The sequence below is a fragment of the Hesperophylax consimilis genome, chromosome 18 (genome assembly GCF_061612785.1).
Source record: "Hesperophylax consimilis isolate HC1 chromosome 18, BYU_Hcon_1.0, whole genome shotgun sequence".
Lineage (NCBI taxonomy): Eukaryota > Metazoa > Arthropoda > Insecta > Trichoptera > Limnephilidae > Hesperophylax > Hesperophylax consimilis.
The window spans coordinates 22,420,318-22,443,026 of NC_142853.1; the positions used below are offsets into that span (position 1 = coordinate 22,420,318).

The 22,709-nt window shown below is 33.5% G+C and overlaps 2 protein-coding genes across 2 annotated transcripts; one reads left to right on the top strand and one right to left on the bottom strand.

The window, feature by feature from the left end:
• The first annotated feature begins 402 nt into the window (after nucleotides 1-402).
• Nucleotides 403-14,203, top strand: LOC149415520 (uncharacterized). Its single transcript, XM_089642696.1, has 5 exons — nucleotides 403-756; nucleotides 2,884-3,035; nucleotides 4,887-4,962; nucleotides 5,856-6,065; nucleotides 8,171-14,203. Exons 1-5 carry the CDS (start codon nucleotides 460-462, stop codon nucleotides 8,276-8,278), a joined length of 843 nt encoding a protein of 280 aa, XP_089498822.1. The 5' UTR covers nucleotides 403-459; the 3' UTR covers nucleotides 8,279-14,203.
• Nucleotides 14,204-14,432: 229 nt separating this feature from the next.
• Nucleotides 14,433-22,709, bottom strand: LOC149415521 (general odorant-binding protein 19d-like). Its single transcript, XM_089642304.1, has 5 exons — nucleotides 22,590-22,709; nucleotides 21,414-21,581; nucleotides 17,621-17,741; nucleotides 15,558-15,637; nucleotides 14,433-14,558 (listed from the first exon to the last, which is right to left on the bottom strand). The coding sequence occupies exons 1-5, from the start codon at nucleotides 22,659-22,661 to the stop codon at nucleotides 14,502-14,504; spliced, it is 498 nt and encodes a 165-aa protein (XP_089498430.1). The 5' UTR covers nucleotides 22,662-22,709; the 3' UTR covers nucleotides 14,433-14,501.

The window sequence follows — 22,709 nt, forward strand, 5'->3', positions numbered from 1 at the left end:
GTCAATCATAATCTTAATTTGACACCTTACACAATAAAATTATTTACGAAAAAGAATTCGTAAATAAAAGATTTTTCACTTCAAAGTATTTTTATAGGCCTGATACTTTATTTATTTCTAGGTTTATAAAAATCTCTTAGCATTAATTTAATTAAAGCATCTTCAATATCAAAATGCGATCCGAAGAAAAAAAATATTTGGTTAAAAATATATTATGTAATAAAATATAATTAATTCAATCTAGATTGTAGGAGCCATATTAATCAAAAAAAAATGTTTTAATATACGCATATAAAAATTAGACTATTTGTAAACTTGTGTGCACAAATTGATAAAAAATAAAATGTATTCTAGCCGTAAGTTCGACAGCAGATAAAATAAAAATAGACATTTTAAAATTTTCATAAGGCAACACCAGAATTTATTGTCATTGTCAAAATCGCAATTTTTTGGAAAACAATGGCGCATCTCGTAAATGTCAAGATGTGGTCACCATTGCATTGTTTATTTTTAATTGTGTGTTTGGTTTCTGTAAATGCGGACACTTGTGTTAAAAAAGGCCCATGCCGATGCGAATTCGAAAACGGGACGGCTATTGATCTGAGCGCAGCAAACGATGCATTTTTCACGACGTCCATGAATGTGCCTCTGACAGCACCAGAGTCTGGCTGGTTGTTGCTATCATATTATTTCCACCCATGCAAAAATGGCAAACTACCTGATGACAATCCAAAAAGTAATTGCACGGCGTCATCGGTGAGTAATACGATATCATACTTGCATAGGTATCATATTATTATGGTAGGTAATGCAATATTATTGTCAGCATAATTGGTATTATTTATTTGTCCATAAAAAAATATTTGAGCAGGGCACATTCATCATTGGGTTGTGTTAATAGTAGCAGTAACAAGGGGAATAATAATAATGGGTAATTGTGCAGAAGACGGCCTCAGCGTAAACACATGAATATCTGAACGGCGCATATTCATCATTGCGTTGTGTAATAGTAGCAGTAACAGGGGGAATAATGGGTAATTGTGCAGAAGACCGCCTCAGCGTAAACACATGAATATCTAAATGGCGCATATTCATCATTGCATTGTGTAATAGTAGCAGTAACAAGGGGAATAATGGGTAATTGTGCAGAAGACCGCCTCAGCGTAAACACACATATTTTCAGTGGGAATATTTATTGATTTTAAAAAAAATATATTTATGGGATTACTTAAAAGAATAAACTTGTCCAGTTCCGCTGCATGCAAAAGATCTTTATAAAAAAAAACATATTTTAACTTAAATATCTAATGGAGACAAATTTTAAGTTGGGGGTTTGAGTAAACACGCACAACATAGGTTTTTAGTGTGTTAGTTTGGGTTATTTTAACACACTTTGATTGGGTTATTTTTTTGCCGGCAGACCGCTGAAAACGGGCGAAAATAAAGGTTCCGCGCGAGTTTCTTTAATTTGTTTTAAATCGCTATATCTTCGAAAATAATGGAAATATTTTAATAAAATTTTCTACATAGGTACTAACTCAGCATACCCAAGCTATAAAATTCCAAGCCGAAAACCAAGTATTATTTCTAATGCAACTTAATAAATCGTAAACAAAGTCAATGTTGGGTCATTAGGGTTCAATTTTTAAAGTATAAACTAGGTTTCAATTTTATAAAATTACGAATTATTATATTTTCACCAAGCCCAAATCATTATAAAAACAAAAAAAATTGCCACATCTCTAGTATCGTTAGAGTAACACATTATTACCCATTCAAATACCACGTGTGCAATTGCCCCTCGCACGGTATAGCGGACCAAAACCATCGGAACGTGCTAATAATATTGGTTATTTTTTAAAATGAAATTTAAAATAATCACTTAGCGTAGAATGCTTCTGGTATTGCTCACGTAATATTGTTTATTGTTTTTCACCATACACTATTAGGTTTAAGTTTCTAATCACCTTTATATAATCAGTTATAGTTCACGTCTATAAATTGTTCATCTAATATTTTATTGTTCTTCTTCCATATCACTTTCTTCAGAATCACTGAACTGTAATGGCATCACTGACATTCTTCTCCTACAAGAAATTTCTTCAATTCCACTAGATTCTTCACTTTCACTATGGAATTCAGGCAAATAATTACTAGAACAGGCAGATAAATTATCTGCGACGATTTCGTCATCACTTTCGCAATTTTCAGAATCCATTTTGAAAGGTTTGAAAAGGCAAATATAAATATTATCTTCTCGGAACACAACCGTAGGACAATTTGCTTTTTAAAAACTGACATGCACTTGTAAATATTTATTATGGTCCGCCTAACTGTGCTTGCCGATACCTGCTTTTGTTAGATGCGCCAGACACTCTCCGCTCGCTCGCACCTAGAAGTTGAGTGGGTGCGGAACAGAGATAGAGAGATTTGTTTCGGGGTTCAGGGTCATAAAAACTCTCGTTCCAGGAATTGAACTATTATAATAACAGAATATGTTATCTAAATTACTTATTTCGTTGATCTTCAAACGCAATACCTATCAAGTGTCAGGCGTTCAATAATATAGGTCATTTTAGTTGAAATATCGATGTACACAAAAGACTCCAAGATAAATACTAAAAAAAGACTTGCATTACAATTTGATAATTATGTACGTATAGTTGGGACCTTTACAAAGAGATTGGTATATACTCTGATGGGCTAGACTAGACCTATTTGGTCGATCTTTTCATTATATAAAAATTACTCCGAGATGTTAAAAGATAAAACACACTATTATTTATTCCTACCTTATTATTCCCTCATATCGCTCCGTACGCTGGGGAGTGTGGAATTCTAAAAGTGGACAGTTGAAATAATCAAATTATTGTATTTTTCCAGCTTTGCAAACGCAATATCAGTTTAAGGAAGGGTGTTAATGAGACATATTTAGCAGACGACAGCGGTTATGTAGATCTTGGCTCCTTAGAGACTGTGACTTTCAATTCTGGACAGTCAGGAAACTCTATTGTCTATGAAAAAACTGGGAATATGTAAGTATATCTCTGCTATTTCAACATGTACATTCATATATTTCAAAATCAAACAATCGGTTAGTTGATCGAATCAAATATCCTAGAATATTAATAATTTGCCCAACTCCAGTAAAATATTGGCAGTATTTACTTGTATTGGATGGTAACTAGTAAAAATATGTGGGGGTTCACCAGAGTCAAACAATAAATTTAATATTTGGTTCATACCTATTTATAAAGAAGCTCTATTTTCCTCTCCTTTGTTTAGCGATCTCTTGTTGAAATATCGACACTGAACAAAATGTATGATTATATTATTGCTCAAAATTCCCTACATTTCTTACCTTTTTCCAAAAAAACTACCTTTATCCCTTTAAAATTCGAAAACCCCAGATTTGGGGACTTGTCCCCAGACGTAGTATCACTGCGAGACAATGATACTTGACAATAACTAATTACTCATCATAATGACATGTTGTATCTTGTATCAAAGAAAGTTGTAAGCGGAACATTGGCTGAAAAAGAGTAGATATTAAGTTGAAGACACAATATTGACAACAATACCACACAAACGCGTTACTGTTTAACATCCTACTGAACAAACGTTCCTTCCGATGTGGCGGTAAAAGTTAGTAATACGCTTATACAGGGAAATAATCGTATGTACCTAAGCTTTCGACTGATCAACAAGACACGTTCAACTGACAAGGCCTGTTCCAAGACAAACCTCAACCATTCCACGAATGTCGGAAGTTGGAGGTATTATTACTATTCTACAGTATTTGGTCAACTTGTCCAAAGCTTTCGGTTCTCACTCAGTCTTTGCGGGTTTAATCCTCTGCTATCTAAGTCCTCCATCATTGCACAATCAACATTTTTCACTTATAACGATGGTGGTGGGAGGATTTAAAATATTGTCAGGTTATTTGTAACCATTGACATAAATACAAAGACGCGTTATGTTCATACTATTCTAACTAAAAATATGGCACGTTCATGTTTCTAGATTGAAATCTAATAATTAATGCACGAGAAAAGCCACAACGAATTTGTGTGAATATATGAAATGGCTACAGATAACCCTATATATACATAGCTAAATGAATGGAACCCATTAGAAAGAGATAGTGATTTAAAGAATATGTCTACGGGAGAAACAGCTATATCATTATGAACGCTCCTCGTTTCTCTTGCCTCCTCGTGACACAAGTTGCAAGCTTAAAGCAGCCCACTCATGGGCGAGCATGACATCGCAGGCGTGCTACGATTATTTTTGTATCAATGTCATGCTCAAACTGCTCGCTGCGAACATGCTTGCCCGTCAGTGGGCCGCTTTTACCCTCATTCTTACTCTCAAGCGAGCGAGCAGAGTAGTAGAATACAACGTACTGTCACTAGGTTTTCCTTCATACTCTTATGTGCTTCTGCGTTCACTGTCTCACTTTATTTTATTAAAAAATAATTGTATTTATTGCAATAATAAGTGATTTTTGAGTGCATGCAAATGGAAAGAAACTCGCATCAGATTGTAGTTTTTTGCTTGAATGATTTGTGCACGTCTCAAAAGCACAGGAAGGTAGTTTTTTTCATTAAAAAGAGCTTAGAGCGATGTGTTTGTGGCAGCCGGTGACAGCTTGTCTGACCGACGGACTTATGTGCAATACTAAACACAAATCACCAGTTTGTCCACTGGACTCAGTTCAGTGAAATCAATTAATTCATCCAAGTGTGTAACCCATAAATGTTTGTTTTAATTTGTTTTATTATTAAATCAGTATATCCATACAATTTTTTTTACATCTCCCTATAATTATGTAACCTCGCACTGCTTTGTAAGCTTTCTATGTTTGTCTGTCTATTTTGTTACAGAAAAACAACAATTTTGTTAGAATGTGTTCGAGGCGACAATACTTTGGTGCTAAAAGTTACGGACCCCACACTCACGGTAATAATAATAACTTTTATTTATTTATTTAATTTATAATATAGGTATTTATTTTATAATATTATTTACTTTAAGGATATTGTACCAAAAGATTGGAAGCCGCCATCCCACTAACTATCTATTATTTTATAACTACATTCTCTGAACATCAGACTTTGCATAATGTTGATGACTTGACAGCTCGCAAAAGTCGCATTGTTCTTGCGGTATAAAAAGATACTATCAAACATGGTTACCATCTTAAGAAGATTGTCCGTACACGGAACATACAAACAACTTTACAGACAGATGAAATGCAAAGTGGTGGAGTTAAAACAGGTCTTTGCTCAGTCCCATTTTATATTAACGTATAAAGTTTCTTTAATCATTTATGCAATAATATTCACGCATTCGAACATTATGTAGATTCAAATCATTACTCTTCATGTTTCCTTTTACTGATAATCTTGAGTCTTTTTTATTCATTATATATTTTTTAGTAACATAATTATTATATTTTCACTGTTTTTTTATTCTCGTAAAAAATTACAATAATGACGGTATTTTAGTATGGATAATATTTCTATAACGATTTAAGAGGTGTTATTTTCGATTTGCCGCCACAACGACATGTTCGTTTTTATTCCTGAATATGGAGGCGTTGACGTCAAGCCAGGCAACGCTGGTGCCAGCCGTCTTATCATCCAGTGGCGTTTTCTGTGTCATAATGCCATTGCAGCGAGTTGGACCTTTTTCACAATGTTTATTTTTAGATCACTTTTAAAATCAATAATTATGAATGAAAATATTAAAAAAACACATTTTTAGTACAATGATCAGAATCAGAAAAATATACTTTAAATCTTCCACGCATGTTTATCGTTTATGAAAATACTCCATTATTTTGATTACAGATTATGACATTTTATTCGCCGCTGGCATGTCCCTTCGGCGGCAGCTCCTCAACGCACTCCTTCGGCACGACGCTGCTCATCATCGTGCTGGTGATGGCGCTGGCGTACATGATCATCGGGTGCCTGGTGAAGCGGTTCCTCATGGGCGCACAGGGCGTTGAGATTATTCCTAACTACAGCTTCTGGAGGGAGCTGCCTGCTCTTGTTAAGGTGTGCATTCTTTTTTTTTCTTACAAGGGTTACTTAAACGTCCAAATTGATAGACTTGCCCCAATATAAAATCTGGGGATCATTTCGACGAGCTGGAGGCAGAGCATGTGACCATATTTTTGGCACCAGGAGGGTTTGAGAACGCTTTGAATAAACTACGACATCAGTCTTATGTTGACCGCCGTAGAGAGCTCAATTAAATAACCAGACCTTTCACAGAAAAGTAAAGTTCGCTAAAGTATGGCAACGGTTTGCCGCGCAATTCTATGCCAATCACACATAGAATACGGAATTTCAGCTTCTAGTGCCCTATACCCCATTATTAAAGCACAAAAATTAATCATAAAAATAATTCTCAAACTTCCTCTTTCTACCAGCACTGATATTATCTTCAATACTATCAACGTTATGGACATAAAATAGCTCTTTGCAAGATCCATTTTGATTAATTTACACCAAAACACTATACAAACCAACTCAAACGATACACAATACCCGAGCCAAAAACAAAGAACTTATCCAAACTCCTTTTGCCAAAACCACCTTTGGGCAAAGACATTTTAAATACATAGCTTGCAAACTATACAATATACTACCAGCCACTATTAGACAAACAGAGTCAACCAAATTCAAACATGAAATGGATAACAAGTATTGGGCGTCCCACTATCACAAACATATGTAAACCAAATTTCACGTAAATAGTAACAACAATTCACATACAAAATAAAATAATAGATTCAATAATTTCATAATAGCCCCTTTGTAAGTAATCTTTAAGTACCTGAATACGTCTGTCTCGACACAGGTGTACCCTAGTGAGACAGATGTCGAAAATTTTATGTAATAAAACTCTATATTGATAAATAAATAAAAAAAAAATTAAAAAAATTGTGCATCCATTATGGGACTTTTCTGCGTTTATTCGTTTTTAACTGAACCGTCTACAAATTGGGTTGCACTGTGGCAAAAAAATGATTGAGGTGAGTAAATTATAACACATTTGTAGAAGTGTCTAACTAAATAGTGTAAAAAATATTCGATTTTGGAAACAAGCACAAAATTTTGGCTAACCCGATTTGGGATTTGCGCATTGTAAAAAAGGACTAGTAATTCATAAGCAGATTTTATTTTCGAGAACTAAATAGTGATATGTATTACAATGCGAGTTGGCTGTTTACTGTCAGATTCATTTATTGACAAATCACAGAAAGGGAGACGGTCTTGCCACCTCCTCTCTCCGCGCTACTTGGTTTGTTCCCCCCTTTTCCTGATGGGCTAGTCTATCAATTTGGATGGGTATGACAACAACTTAGGGCCAATCGGTTACATAGAGACATCATGGGCTTCAACATTACAAGCGCTCGCCGTGAACGGGTCTCCAGCGATACCTGCAAAATGCCTTCATGTGTGCTAAGATACTGCTTAAGTCGTTTTGGAAAAGGTAGAAAAAGCTATGGTGTTACTTTCATTGGTAAATAGGGTTTTACAATAATAAATATTTACGTAAATTGGCGATATTATATTATTTTATGACCATCGATGTACCATGGCACAGACCGCTAGTAAGCAGTGAGCTATCTCTGTCGTGCTCAGTTGATCGAGCTTAGAGTAAATGAGACAGCCAGAAACTAGTTCGCGTAAAGCTCGTGTTATCTTAGCGATTGGCCGAACAACATGACAGGCGAGTTCGGCAGTCGCTCCTTCTAAAAAAATCTGTTCTAAGAAAAAATTTGGATATATGTTATCGATGTGAAAATGATTGATCAATTTCACCCAAATTAAAATTAAATTGATCTTACTTCGAGCAAAGAGACACGGCAAACACATATATATATTTTTTTTTTCAAAAAGAAAAACAAATATTAATAACCTTATAGTATTCGAAAATCTACTATTACCACCACAGTAAGTGGAAAATTTTGCTTGTGTCGTGATGGAGGATTTGGCCAGCCGAGGAATTGAACTCATGACGCCTGGGTGGGACCAAAACCCTGTTCCAACTCAGCAACTAACCGGTGTATTCACCAATCTACTCTTCAATCGATTTATCTCTTCAGTGATTCTTGCTAATGTTGTAATTAAATTTGTTGTTAATATTTCAGGATGGAATAGCTTTCATAGCCAATGGGTTCCGGCCGCCGCCGCAAGCCTCCTCATCTAAAACTCCCCCCGGCCCCCCGCCCAACTCCAACAGCTACGACAGCATATAGCCACCCCTCGCCTCTGCATATTCTACATACAATATATACAAATATACCACGGATTCAAGTGGATATACATAACCATACCTCCAATACCGTTTGGATCTGCTTTTGACTGTTAAAAATCCCAGCTCTTCATTTGACTTAGGTTTGTCTGTTTCAAACTCTGGTCACATTCGTTAAAATTCAGCACAATTTTGATTTTTCGAAACTTGCACAACTCCCTATAATCATGCCCCGTAAAATATTGATTCTCGGCCAGTTTAAGCTTTCAATCAAATTGTAATCGGTCGTTAAGCATAACTGATTGTGCAACAGCAGATTAACAAATCTTGTCAGTTGATTAAAAGCTGAATCGAGCCTAGAATTTGCGACCAACAGAAACCATTCAAATGTAAAAATTGACAATTTTATGATGGAGTTTGCAACACCTCAGACTTAAATATTGGAATCGTTGTTTTTAAAGTGTTTTGGAAGTTTATTATGTATAAATAATTATAGCCGCACACGATTTGTCTGTCTTTTATATAAATAATGATTGTATGCTGATAAAGAGGCTTTTTGTGTGTTTCAGCAATCCTTTGGACCAAAGTTGCACAAATTTATTTCTCCCTTCTTCGTGTAAATCCGGTCTATAGATGTCATTTTCTTCAAACTTAAATTGACTCAAGTCATACCGTGGAACTCTGACATCGACTTTAAATGTGCATATCGACTGAAGTCATTAATTTCTGTTGAACACGCTAATCGACTGGAGTCAGTACCGTTGAACCTGCAAATAGAATGAAGTTATTACCTACTTTTAAATGCGCAAATCAAATGAAGTTATTACCTACTGTTAAATGCGCAAAATCGAATGAAGTTATTACCTACTGTTAAATGCGCAAATTGAATGAAGTCATTAATTGTCGTTGAATGCGCAAATCAACAGAAATTATTATCGTTGAACATGCAAATCGACTAAAGCTTACCATTGAATACATACTTAAATCGGTTGAAGTAGTTACTGTTAAACGCACAAATAACAGCCATTACTGTTGGATGCTTAAATCGACTAGAGTCATTACTGTTAGACGTGTAAATTTACTTAGGACGAGACAATATCCTAAAATAAAGCCAGAATCTTAACGACGTAAGTGAACCAGATGTACATAATATCGACGCGTGGCCCTGGTGTATTAGACAGACCTGCGGTTGAATTTGCCCTACCAAATCTCTGAAATAAAATGGGAATCTTACCGACATAATTGGTGAAGTCATGTAAAAACAAAATTCAGCCGCGGCCCGGCATAATGGACGGCTTTGCCCTAGCAGGCCTTGAAAATCGATCTTTCTGAGGAGTTTATTTTAATTATTTCTGATGAACGTAATACTAAAATCTCAAATGTTTCTAATTCATCATCTAGAAAAGTAATATCTGGCGCCAACTTTTTTATAAAATTTTAAAACTGTTTACATTAAGTATTTTAACTGTAAGATTCGGTTTTTATTAATCTTAAATATATATAACTTACATCCGTAGGGATCCCTCTAAAAACATTTGAGATTTTAGTAATACGTTCATCAGAAATAATTAAAATGTGACGATCGAACCCCCGTTATTAAAGTCTTCTATCGCCTTAAGTCAGTCAATGCTTAAGACATCCCTCAGATGTAGCAAATGCATTCTTTGTAGTTTTGGCATTGCATAAAGTACGCGAGGAATTTTTTCGTTGTTTAGAACATCTAAAAAGTTGCAGTTGATTTCTTGAGAATGCTTTAAATGCTTGATTCCAATGTTTACTACGAACGAAAGATTCAAAAATTTTCTGTTTAATATTTCTAATATTTATGTGCTGTAAATGTTTGCTGTAAATTGCAACAATGTGCATGTTGTAAATTTGCGATTGTAATGTGTATTCTCATAAAATAAATAATATAAATGAATGAATGAATCTAATGTTTACCGTAACTACATTAAAATTTCTCATTTTTCTTTTAACGTTTATTGAAAAAGGTCCATTTTGAGGTTGCTATGTATAAAACTAATGTTTTTTTATTGCTGAAAATGTATGATTCTAGTGTTTTCTGTTGATATAAGAAATAAATCATACTTACCAAATGACTGATGTTAAAGGTTTTTTGAATATTCATGTTTTAATGTTAATTAAAATAATGTTATTGAACTGTCAAAGGATATGAATGTAAAATGTATATTGGAAATGAGGTTATGAGATAATAAGTGAAAACATTATAGTTTGTTTTAATAATATATCTTTCGTTTGTTTAAGTTTTTTTTGTTTTGTTTTGCCCAGTTTAACATGATCGCCAGATCATTTTTGTCTAAAGCCTTTCTTTCTATATGAAGAAAATATTCTGTAAATTTTACAAGCTCGTTTTATCCAGAATGATGGAATAATTCATTTTTATTAATTATATCATTGTTTGGCATGCAATACTGCAAATGTGACACGAAAAAAATTGTTCAGAAGAGAGAAAAAACTACGACAAATATTCGGTATTGCCTTTGGAAGCGGTGTTACATATTGTAAAAAATATCGAATATTTTGACAAATATTCGGCATTCTGTGGATTCGAATGTCAAAAATATCATTTTTGGGAAAATTGTCACATATTTAAATAAAGAAGAGTGTCTTTAGTAGGCAGGTGGCATGGATTCGATTTTTGTACAAATCTACAGTTTTATTATGAGATTGATGAAATTTTGCACACTTGACCTTCAACACAAGAGGAAGGTCACTGTCTACATCTGATTTTGATAAATTCTGTGTAAACCCCGCGCAAAAACTGAGGACTTCAGGTAATATAATTTAAATTAATATAACATTTCTGATTTTAATGTCACCTTGACATTATACATCACACCGGTGTTTGAGAACCACTGGTTTCCCCAGGGTTAGGTTATAGTCTGAGTAATGTATGCACCGTGGGGTATTTTTTTTGGATTATTTTTTCAATGAGTGTTTCGGTTTGACTGCACAACTTAGCTGTACAATATATTATTTAGAATTACAGTGAAACTCTCTTGAGAAGTTTTCCAAGGGACCGGACAAATAAAACTTCAAATAGGATAAAATTTAAAAAAAAATTAAATTATGTTTTTTTCTAGTATTGTTCACATAGTTATTTGTATTACGTAATATGTGAATTTAGAATTCACAAGTACAAATACAACAACATAGTAACGGTAGGTAATTATCAGAAACGACAAAACCAATTTACGATGTTCGTATGTTACATGGTGTATTTGTATTCTCTTTTCTTTCGAAAATGGTCCAAAAATAACTGTCCAATATCTCGATTTCGCGCGTAAAGTGGCAGAACTTGAATGCACACGCGGCTCTTTGTCGAAATTCGCGTACTTAATTACGCGACCAAATGTTCAGTAAATAAATCAACAAAAAAACCAGCGGTAAAATAATAATCACCAAACGAGCAATTGCAATGCAGAATACCTAAATGATGACATTATTAAACACAGCGTCTTTGTTTGCAAAATTCCACTTGTCATATATATTATATACACTGGGTAGGGTAGGTGGTGGATTTACCGCTGAACTTTAAAAACTTTCAAGGGACCAAAATACAAAACTTTTTAAGAGGGAAAACTTTTTAAGTGGGAACTTCTCAAGCGAGTTTGACTGTTCAATTTTTCATTGCTTTCTTTTTAGTTGTCGAGCCGTTTGCACTCCCAACTGGAGTTGAGACAGTGCATCCGCTCTGATGATGAACACTGCAAGACTGTCTAAAATGTTGACTCAAGAAGGGAGAGGAAGCGCAACAAAAATAACCAAATTAACATGAGACTATTGGCCGTATCGAATCTTAAATTAAAAAGTGGTAATGCAGTTGTTTTTTTGGCGAAAATATGTGTATTAATTTACTATTCGCTATTAATTTTAAACCCAGGGCCAGCCATGTGCAGGCACAATTGGATCAGTCCGCTCCGGGAACTGAGAAGCCAAGGCGCTGATAATATTTAACACATAATACATCACCCTTGAGATTTTAACCAACACCTTAATACTAACTTTTTATTGATTACCGCCGGCCCTGTGCAAACTGGAACAGAGTGTTGTTTATTTTTCATTTTTGTATTCCTCCAACGAAATACAGTTTTCTTTGGATTGCTAGTAATTCAAAATTGAAAACAAATATCATTGCTTAAGGAATAAAAGGACATTATTAGAAAAATACAACGGACCAACTTTAGTTTTGTATGTTTGTTTGGACTCTGGACGCCGGAGGTCCAAGTTTGAATATAATTTCTTTTTAAACTATGAACTTGTGTTTAAATTTAAGATAACAATTCAAAGTGTGGAATTTACTTATTGGTACTTGTAAATAAATATGGATATCAAAATGTTTGTGCCCATTTATTAACAAAACATGTAGGGGATGACGTTAATTCCTAATATCTATATAATATACTGACGCTACATTTTGTTTTTTTCACAATGTTAGTCTAGTCGACAATTTTTTGTTCTATTTATTTAAAATATTTAAACCTTTTTTCTTAATCTATACCAAGGGAATGTACCTGTTAAAACTACAATAACTGTCTTACTTTCAATTTCAATTGATGGTTAAAACTATGGTACTATCTTTCTATTATTTCTAATTGAAACTCGAATCTACGATTTTCATGGTTTTGTAACATTGGCAATTCAGTGCTGTGTTGTTTTTTTGACAGTTGAAAACTCCCCTTTAAATGCCGATTATATGTCCGTTTACGCTTTTGAACAAATTGTGATCAGCAGAAGAGGACACCTATCATGTTGTTAGGCTTTTCAGCTTATTATAATTTTATAGAACGCGTTGAATAACCATTTGATGACAATGTTACATTTGAATGTCTATGCAACAACCCAATCTTAATATTAAACTTATTTTTTCTTTAATTTTGAATCCACTGATAACCTTTGCTCATTGAAAGTCAATAACGGCAAAACTTAGTGCCATTTAGATTGTTGAAACTGTAGAACAAAATTTGGCCATTTAAGTCCTACTTTTTTTAAAGACATCTCAAAAACTTTGTTTCTCAAATTTTATGGAACTTGATTTAGATTTATTGTTTTTTTTATATTTATTTTCAAATATTAGTCTGTGGTCTATGATATAAATAATGACGAACATTATTACGTATTAATAATGTTATGCATACCAAAATTAAGCGATTGTATCTAATATTCTCTATATCAATAAAATAATCAGTACATAAAATTATTCTTGTGTTACTAAATCCCTTAGTTTTGGTATAATTTGCCAAATATAATTCTTCCTGTGTTTCTAATTTTTGTTACCTACAGAATATATTTACCAACATATATTATAAAAAATTATAAAATGTATCATTGGAATGAACAGTTTTTGAATTATGTACACAGTGTCCGGAAAATTGTTTGGAAACTGACATTGAGAGTCAATTTTGTGATGTAATTTTTTTTCATTTAAGCTATTGTTTTCCAGTAAATCGAGTCCGCATTTGAAATTTTAAAGGTCAAATTTGAAAAAAATCTGTCGCTATGGATTTAATATCGGTGGTTTAATATTTGTCCCCCTAATAAGACCCGGCTCCCAAGTTTTTTGCCTATGATCAAATTGAAATTTTTTTTTGCGTTCTCTGTGTTATGTAGATTTATCATTTTCCCTCTTATACTACGAGTTTCCGTGCACCATGTATACATAATGATGATAGTTAACTCTGTAAGTACATCTGTTTATGAAATACGTCTGTACTTACCATAATGTAATCATATTTTATTTTGTTTTGCTCCTGGGTGATTTTGGTTACAAGTTATTTAGCTGTAAAAGTTTTTGTCAGATGTTTGAGAATCTGTTATTTTTTTCCCTGTAGAACAGATTTAATATTTTTTATATTTCCTATATTAAAATACTATGTATGTTTTATGAACCTATACATTATAATAATAAAATGAGTTTTGAAATAAAAATAGCACGGTCTTTCTATTTTCTACTTCGTAAAATGTTTATTGCGTGTTTACAATGCGTAATTAATTTTTAAGATATATTTGTTTATAGCTTTCTGTGAAGAATTTTTGTACTTTTTGAGGTCATTGTACATTTGTCGTGATAAGTTTGGTAACTGATTGATTTCTACAAATGTAGGACTATTGCGCTGCCATCAAATTGCGGTATTTCAGAATATTGCAGTGACCATCTGCTATGGGAATATTGTGGCGATGGAAAATATTCTCTTTCGGTCAGTGGTCTATGGCTCATAATCTTCGACAACACTTTCAGAATCCGAATAATCCTCCAAAGGTTCCTGGAAAAAATCAGAATTAATGTCATTGGAAATATGTTGTAATTTTTCAAGTTTATTAATGTCATTGGATACATGATGTAATTTTCTAAGTTTATTAACGTCATTGGATAAATTTTGTAATTTTCCAAGTTTATTAATGTCATTGGATATATGTCGCCCTTTTCCAAGTTTATTAATGTCATTGGATATATGATGTAATTTTCCAAGTTTATTAATGTCATTGGATATATGTCGTCATTTTCCAAGTTTATTAATGTCATTGGATATATGTTGTCATTTTCCAAGTTTATTAATGTTCGATAGGTAAATTTCTTCTTTTGAAAGACGATGATTCTGAGGTAACAATTTATTCTATAATTACTAGCTCCTAAATCCCTTGATTTTTCATAGGCTAGCGCTAGTAATATATAAAGTTATGATAATTTATGTCAAACATTTCGATTGCAAATTAAGAAATTTAAAAAACGTATTTGTGAAAATAAAATTATTTGCTGAAAATGCATTTAAATATGGCCAGAGAATAACAGGAAAAATATTCCCATAATATTTCCAAATTTCTAATGATTTTAGTACTTTTTCCCTTTTCTCTAAAAGAAGTTTTTTCTCCTCTAGATCTAGGGAAATTTTCCTAGACATACCACCACTGTGATTATTAGTGAAACCGCGAATCGTAGCACGCTGAACGAATCCCTTTACCCCTCTCGCTCACTACCGCACCACTTGGCAAGTTATCAACGCAAGGATACATACATATGTATTACATATAGTTTCTTTTCCCGATTCTTCAACAAAGAAAAAATTCTATTTTTTCCAATATATGTATTTTATATTATGTTAAGTACAGTGAAACTCATTTATAAGGTTCCCACTTAGATAGAAAGTTTTGTTTTCGGTCCCTTGAAGATTGGAATTGGAAAAATGTCCGTTTATAAGGGGATAATTTTTCTGGTACATTTGAAAACCTTATAAGAGAGTTTCACCGTCTATTTGAATATTTACTAATTCTCCTCTCCTTGCGACGCAGGCAAATAAAGCTGCAGCCACCTCACATCCTTCCTCGTCGTCCTGAATGTTCTCCACTGAAATTATTACCAAAAAATAATGTACCGTATTATTAACGATGTCTGCATAATTCTCGATACCACTCAGAATTACTAATCACTTCTTTTAAATTATTTTTTCGGGCAACATGGATACAACGACGCTTCGAAAATAGGTGTCAAATTATTTGTTTTCATAGACGTACAAACTGATAGACTTGCCCTAACAAGAAATCTGGATATCATTTCGACAAGCTGGAGGCATATCGTGTGACCATAAACTATGACATCAGTCGTAAGCTGATAGCCGAAAAGAGCGCACATTGAAATAACCAGACCCTGCGCAGAAAAGTAAGTTCGCTAATAAGGCAACGGTTTTGCAGCGCAGTCCATTGTGGGAGTATTCTGCGCTGGAGGAGAATGTTAATTTTTAACCGAACCGAACTGAGTAAGGTACCTTAATTATAAAACACTTTTTTCTAAAAGTGGCTAATTAAATAGTGTAATAAAATATTCAATTTTGGAAACAAGTCCGAACCCGATTTGGAATTAATAGTTATTTTTTTTACGCCGCCATCAATTTGCGCGCAATTGTAAAAAAGGACTGGTAATTTGTAAGCAGATTTTGTTTTCGCGTACTAAATAGTGATATTACCAGAGATGTGCTTTATTTCAAATAAATCCATTTCAAATGGAAATGCAAAATGGGTATTTTCCATTTTGCTTTTTAAATGCTTTTCTCAATACATTTTCCATTTTAAATGCTTTTTTGCAACATTCTTCCTACTATCTCCTCTCATCTTTTTTTCATAAGCCCCAAATATCAGTCGGTCCTCAACCTCGCTATGAGAGATAATTTACATTTGTCAAGTTGCTCCCTGGTAGGAGCCCTGACAATTGAGTGATACCATTACAAAAAATACTTATTCAAATACTGAACATGGGGCCATGACGCTGTAATATTAAATGTTAGATAGCTGTTTCTATGTTTTTACGTTGGTAACATTAGTCCTGCGCAAATTTTTTGTGGTTTCATAATCTGTAGTTGTGGTGTTTTTGGATTTATCATCATGTAATATGTTTGTTCTACATTGTTGTCCATTATTAAATGACAAAAAATTTTAAATTTCCATAATTATTTTAATTGTTTGACCTGAGAAACCATTTTGCATTTTCAATGCATTTTAAAATAGGTATTTTGCATTTTGCATTTGAAAAACTTTTCTAAAACCATTTTGCATTTTCAAATGTAAAAGTTTTGACCCATTTCTTGGCTTGTTCCCCTTTCCCTGATAGGCTAATCTGTCAATTTGGATGTCATGATTGGTTCTCGCATTTTTTGGTATTGGTGTTTCCATGGAGGAATAATTTTTTATTATATATTTAATAATTAAGGGCGTATCATTGTAATAAAAAAATTGTATATCAATGAAGCCCCACTCCCAGAGGTGATTTTGATCACCATGTTTTTTTTCTCACGAAAATCAAAATAATATTACTTATTAATGAATTAAATTGGTATACATAAAATAATTAAACATGTGCGATAAATATGACATAAAATTTTCCATCAAAAATTATTTAATAAAAATAGTTATTTAGTTTGAAAGTTGATCAAAGTTACTATATTTTACGGTAGCTACAGAAGAAGTTATATAATACTTTGTAAGATTATGTACTTCATTGTGTGAAAATCTGATATACAGGTAATAATATTATATTATAGGCTTATTACATATTTGTACAGCGCCTTTGGGGTGATTTTGCATAAAAACGGCGCTATACAAATCATCCAAATATTATTAATATGTTATGCTTTTCGTTATTTGAAACTAGCTGTATGTTGCCACGCATTGCTGTAGCTCAGTCTGTCTGTGCAGATAGAGAAACAATAGCGCGTGTTGTTTTTACGTCCAACAGATGGCGCTGTGATGAAGAACTTTCGGAGATTTAAGATTTTGAACAAACGAACATTTATATTTTAATTTATATAGATATATGGATATTTAAAAAAACTCAAACCTTCAAGTTTGCAGAATTCCACGATCTGGGTAACTCTCTGCATGGCCTTAGGGCGACGGGAGAGAGTTTCTTGGGCCGCTTCTAAATCTGCTTGCGGACTGTACCGACCCTCTGGGGTCATCTACAAAACTCAATATATTTGTATACATTACATAACCTACACAATTTACATAGTTTCCTAATGGAAAGCTTTTAAACCTTATTTGTGCAAGCAGTTTACTTGAACGATAGGAATTATGGTCAGAAATAGAGAAAATTGGGGTTAAACCAGGAAGGCGTAGCACGATCGACTGAATCAGATTCTTCAGTCAGTTCATATAAAGCAGATGTTCCCAAAGTGGTATATATCGACCCCCAGGGGTCTATATCGGCTTGCTGGGGGTCTATGTCAGCGAGAAAAAAATTTGGGGGTCCACGAGATTCAAATGGGGGTTCATATGACCGGACCCCCATTTACCTCAGGTCAACATTTAAGAGTTCCGTAAATGACACAATAGACCTAACACAAATATAATAGACTGCGAAATTAGTTATTTGATATTTGTATTTTTATATTTCGTAAAATTGTTAATTGAGGTATATAAATAGAGTCTACGTTCCTTTTCTCGTCAGAATTAATATATTCAAGCAAAAAATTGCACATTGGAAGCCGCGAATTTTCCTAGTTCCCCAACTTGTTTTTGAAAAACGTCCAGGGTAATAATGACGTTCAACATTTAAATGCACTTCACACAGACTTAAAAACTAAGTTTGAGGACATTTTGACTATGGAAATGCAACGTTGAAGAATCGGATATCATGTGACAAGAAGAACTGACCGGAATAAGCACTAAAAAAGAACTTAAGGGGCAGTTCTGTAGGGCTAGCTACAGAAAGAAATTCCTGTTGCTTATCCTGCTTCATTTTCATTTGGTGTAATACCTCACAAGGGTGCCCCTGTCTGCACAATGTAAAAACAGTGCAACCATACCGCCACCCGGTTGTTGGGCAGGCTAGGGAAGGGAATATTCTTACTAAAAAAATAAATGATTATCACATGGTACGTTGATAGTTTTAGGAAAATTCAATATTTGGCAGGCAGAGGGTCTACGGAAAAAAAAAATTTGGCAAGTGGTCTTACGGGGCAAAAATGTTTGGGAACCTCTGATATAAAATGTAAATGTAAGAATGTTAATATTCATACCGACTAACTATTCTAACTCTTGACACCAGATATAACATAACAGAACAGTATGTGAACAGAATCATAACAGAAGAGTGTGACGTATGAGAAATGGTAAGAAAAACAGATCGTTCCCTATATTCAAATTACTGATTCTAAGTAAAGAATTGGGAAAAAATGTTTACGACCAATTAAATTCTACTATTTCACCTTCACTCGTAAATAATTAACATGGCATCATGAAAATTGCTCCACAACTTCAAATCTTGCTTTTTTTATAAATCACGGTCAAATGATGCCACGCCAAGAAGATGCCATTTTTTAATATGGATTACTCCAAAGCATTTGACCGTCAAAATCACTGTATTATTTTACAGAAGTTGTTAGCTCAACAAATTCACGATGATCTCGATAGACAGATCGCATCATATGTCAGTAATCGGCACCATCGCGGTTGTCAATAGTTTGCTTCTTAGCGGAAGTGTGCCCCAGGGGTCGCACCTCGGAGCACTCTTATTTAATATTTACATAAATTACTTTTATGTACCTATGCCTTTAAAATTAGTTACTTCGTATGTACGCGGATGATATGAATTTAATGCGATATTGAACATATGTGCTCACATAATGAATCAAACGTATTGTCCTTCTAAAGATCTTGGTGGATTTAAACAAACTATATCAAAATCCTGCAAGATGCTAGGTCTCCTATTAAGAATAAGTGAAGTTTTCAATCGTACTAATATTCACGAAATGTTGTTTTGTTCATTGGTCAGGAGTCCACTGGAGTATGCTTCCACAATATGGAATCCTCAATATAAAATAAACATAGATTTAGTAGAAAGTATACATTTTTTATATATTTACGTAAGAAATACAATAAACTTAAAAATAATATGACAACTTTACAAAAAGACGTACATTGTCAGATCTATTGTTTATGCATAATCTGCCAAACAATAAAATATCCCAAATTGTTATCCGTTTCTTCTAGAAAACAACAATTATGCAGCAAATCACTCACCAATTATTCGCGCAATCACAACACGAACTACGAAAAATTACTACACTTTTTTTCATGATTCTTGCTAATTTACAAAACTAATTTTATTTATTTTTATTTTTAGCGTGATTATTATTTATCATTATTTTAAAATTACCAACACTTAGTTTTTCATTTAGCTTTAATTGGCAGTCATTTACAATTCGTGAGCATATATTGAAAATTCAAAATTTCTTAATCTCTCCACGAACTTTCTTCCTTTTTTTAGTATTACTCATTATTATTCACATCTTAGCCGAAATTACTGATATTGTATGGACCTACGTGATAGGTACTAAACATATATAATTTAATACAGGTAGGTACCTTACTACTTTTATCATAATGATCTGTGCACCTGTGTACGTCTTAATAAACAAATGAAATAATGTAGGTTGTAGGTATGAATGTAAATTAATGCAAATTAACGTAGTAATGCAAAATCATGGTTTGAAAATTTGGTCGCCTAGAAATGTTTCAGATGCTTTAATTAAATATTGCGAATTGAATACATCTTGGCCTTTGAAATAATCGAGTATTTTTTAGTATTTTTAGGCTGGCCGCATACATACGTTTTCCGTATTCGATTTCCGAATTCGTTTTCCGTATTCGGACATCCGAATGCACTGAATCAGTAGAAAATACATTAACTGCCGCACACGTTCGTTTTAGTTCCGAACGGAACAAATTCCTTACGCACGTTCCGAATGCAAGCCGGCGCGTTCGGAGAAACCGAATGGAAAAAACCTAATGACGTCATGTGGAACGCAGCTCTTGCATACATTTTGTTTGTGCCGACGCAAACGTTCGGAAATTTCCGTTCAGTAATTCAGTGTTGCCAACGGATCTTGACCTAATATCGCCGTTTCTCATACACAAGGTAGCGTAAAGTAGCCGAATTTGCTGTTAGGTGGGACAGTAACCTAAATGACGATATATCGCCCCTGTTGGCAACACTGGTACTGACATTTATACTGACGTTTACACTGGTACGGAAAACGAATTCGGAAATCGAATACGGAAAACGTATGTATGCGGCCAGCCTTATAAGCCCAGAAAAAAATAATGTATAAGGCCTATGAAAACTGCTTTAAAGTTAAAAATCTCCTACTTACGAACCCATTTTCGGTTATGATTTTATTGTATAATGTGGCAAATTAAGTTATTTATAAAATGATCGAAAAAAAATTAAATATTTATGCCTGAACATCCACAAAATAAAATAAATGGCACTTTTTGGCCATGTTTTTTTCTTGCATAAATCAAAACAGGCGGATGGTGTTAAGCGGGAATTTTAACCTTATCGCCATCTACTTAAGGGTTATTATTGATAGCGGCTCAATTTAAAATATTACACGACGTAGTGAAAGCGTTGGCCAAGACAAGGGTGTTTGACTTTCACACACCTTTGTGTCAATCACTCTCTCAACCTACCCGAATGATTTTTTTAAAATCTTTATTTAAACGTCAGGTTTTCTCCATTCTCACTCATTGAGATATTTTCAGAATAAACCTTAAATTTATTCTGTTATTCTGATAACTATACAATACTGTAATGCGATGATGTTGGTACTACTGTGACTACTCACAATATCGATTTTCTTGTACATGCAAGCGAGTAGGCACTTCCCTTCCCTGGTCTCCGGAAGTCGAAGATCCCTGATCAGCTCCACATCCTTGATGGGCACCTTCATTAGCTCCAGGCATTCCTCGTTCACGTCTGCGCTGGGCTTTAGAGTCTCGTACTCCAGAATATCCTGCAACAAACACACACCTTTTTTTAATTCGTTCATCTGGGAAACTACAGATAAAGAAATACCAAAAGAAGAATTGTTGTAAAATAGAAGATAAATGGAACAAAATGAACAAAATAAAATATTATATTATAAATAGGAACTTACCTGGTAATTAAAATACAATAAAATGATACAGGTAATTCAATAGAAGTGAAGCAAATAGGCAGAGGTAAGTAGGTACTTCACAGGCGGTAAATTATGAAATATTCATGCCCCAAAGAATTCATACATTTACGAGAATATTAACGATATTAAAAATAAAATATTCGAATAAAAGTATTAGATAAATGAAATCATCGTACAGCGTGGGTACCCAATGATTAGTGTTTTACATAAAAACGTACAAAAGGTACAGTGTAAAAAAAAAAAACAATAAATACATTTTTAAAAATATTTGGACATTTCCTAAAATAATTAATAATTAACATGAGCATAACTATTTTTTGTTGAAAATCTCTTAAAATTATTTTGGAATCCGGTTAAAAACGGGATTGCAGCCCATTTTCTGATAAACTTTAAGTAAATTCATAGTATATCGGAACAAGTGTTCATGTACCTCCATCTGTCTTGATTAAAATACAATCAAAATATTAAATGTTTTATGGACACATGTTCTGACATCTTGATAATACATTCGTATTTAAATCTAACATTTCATTCGTCAAGGGCCTGCAATCCCATTTTTAACCAGTTTAGGAATAAATTGAAGATATTCTTATTAAATTAGCAATATTCAATCACACAGCGTGAGTACAATTAAATCAAATAAAAAGGTGTCAGAAAGTAGTGTACTTTCATTTTCACTACATTTGGGCAGATTGGAATACATTTCCACCAGGCAATAAAGTCACCCTTTTTCGCCTTTAAACTTTTAAGTACTAATTTAAGAATTTAGCTAAATGTTGTCCCACAAATCCACAAAGTGATATAATAAAAACAAATATCTGTGTATTGAATTGATTGGTTTACCTCATAACACGCAATTTTTTCACACATCGTGAGTGCAATAATTATTAAACCAAATATAAGGTATTTAGCCATGTTTTCAAATAATGCTCACGTATTTATTTAGTAGTTTGTGCATTAACT

Excerpts from the sequence above, each read along its gene's own strand:
- LOC149415520 (XM_089642696.1), top strand. The coding sequence starts at position 460 with ATGGCGCATCTCGTAAATGTCAAGATGTGGTCACCATTGCATTGTTTA. Across the intron at positions 3,036-4,886 it reads TATGAAAAAACTGGGAATAT|AAAAACAACAATTTTGTTAG; the intron begins GTAAGTATATCT and ends ATTTTGTTACAG. Across the intron at positions 6,066-8,170 it reads AGCTGCCTGCTCTTGTTAAG|GATGGAATAGCTTTCATAGC; the intron begins GTGTGCATTCTT and ends TTAATATTTCAG.
- LOC149415521 (XM_089642304.1), bottom strand. The coding sequence starts at position 22,661 with ATGGCTAAATACCTTATATTTGGTTTAATAATTATTGCACTCACGATG. Across the intron at positions 15,638-17,620 it reads GGAATTCTGCAAACTTGAAG|TGGAGAACATTCAGGACGAC; the intron begins GTTTGAGTTTTT and ends TAATAATTTCAG. Across the intron at positions 14,559-15,557 it reads TCGCAAGGAGAGGAGAATTA|GAACCTTTGGAGGATTATTC; the intron begins GTAAATATTCAA and ends GATTTTTTCCAG.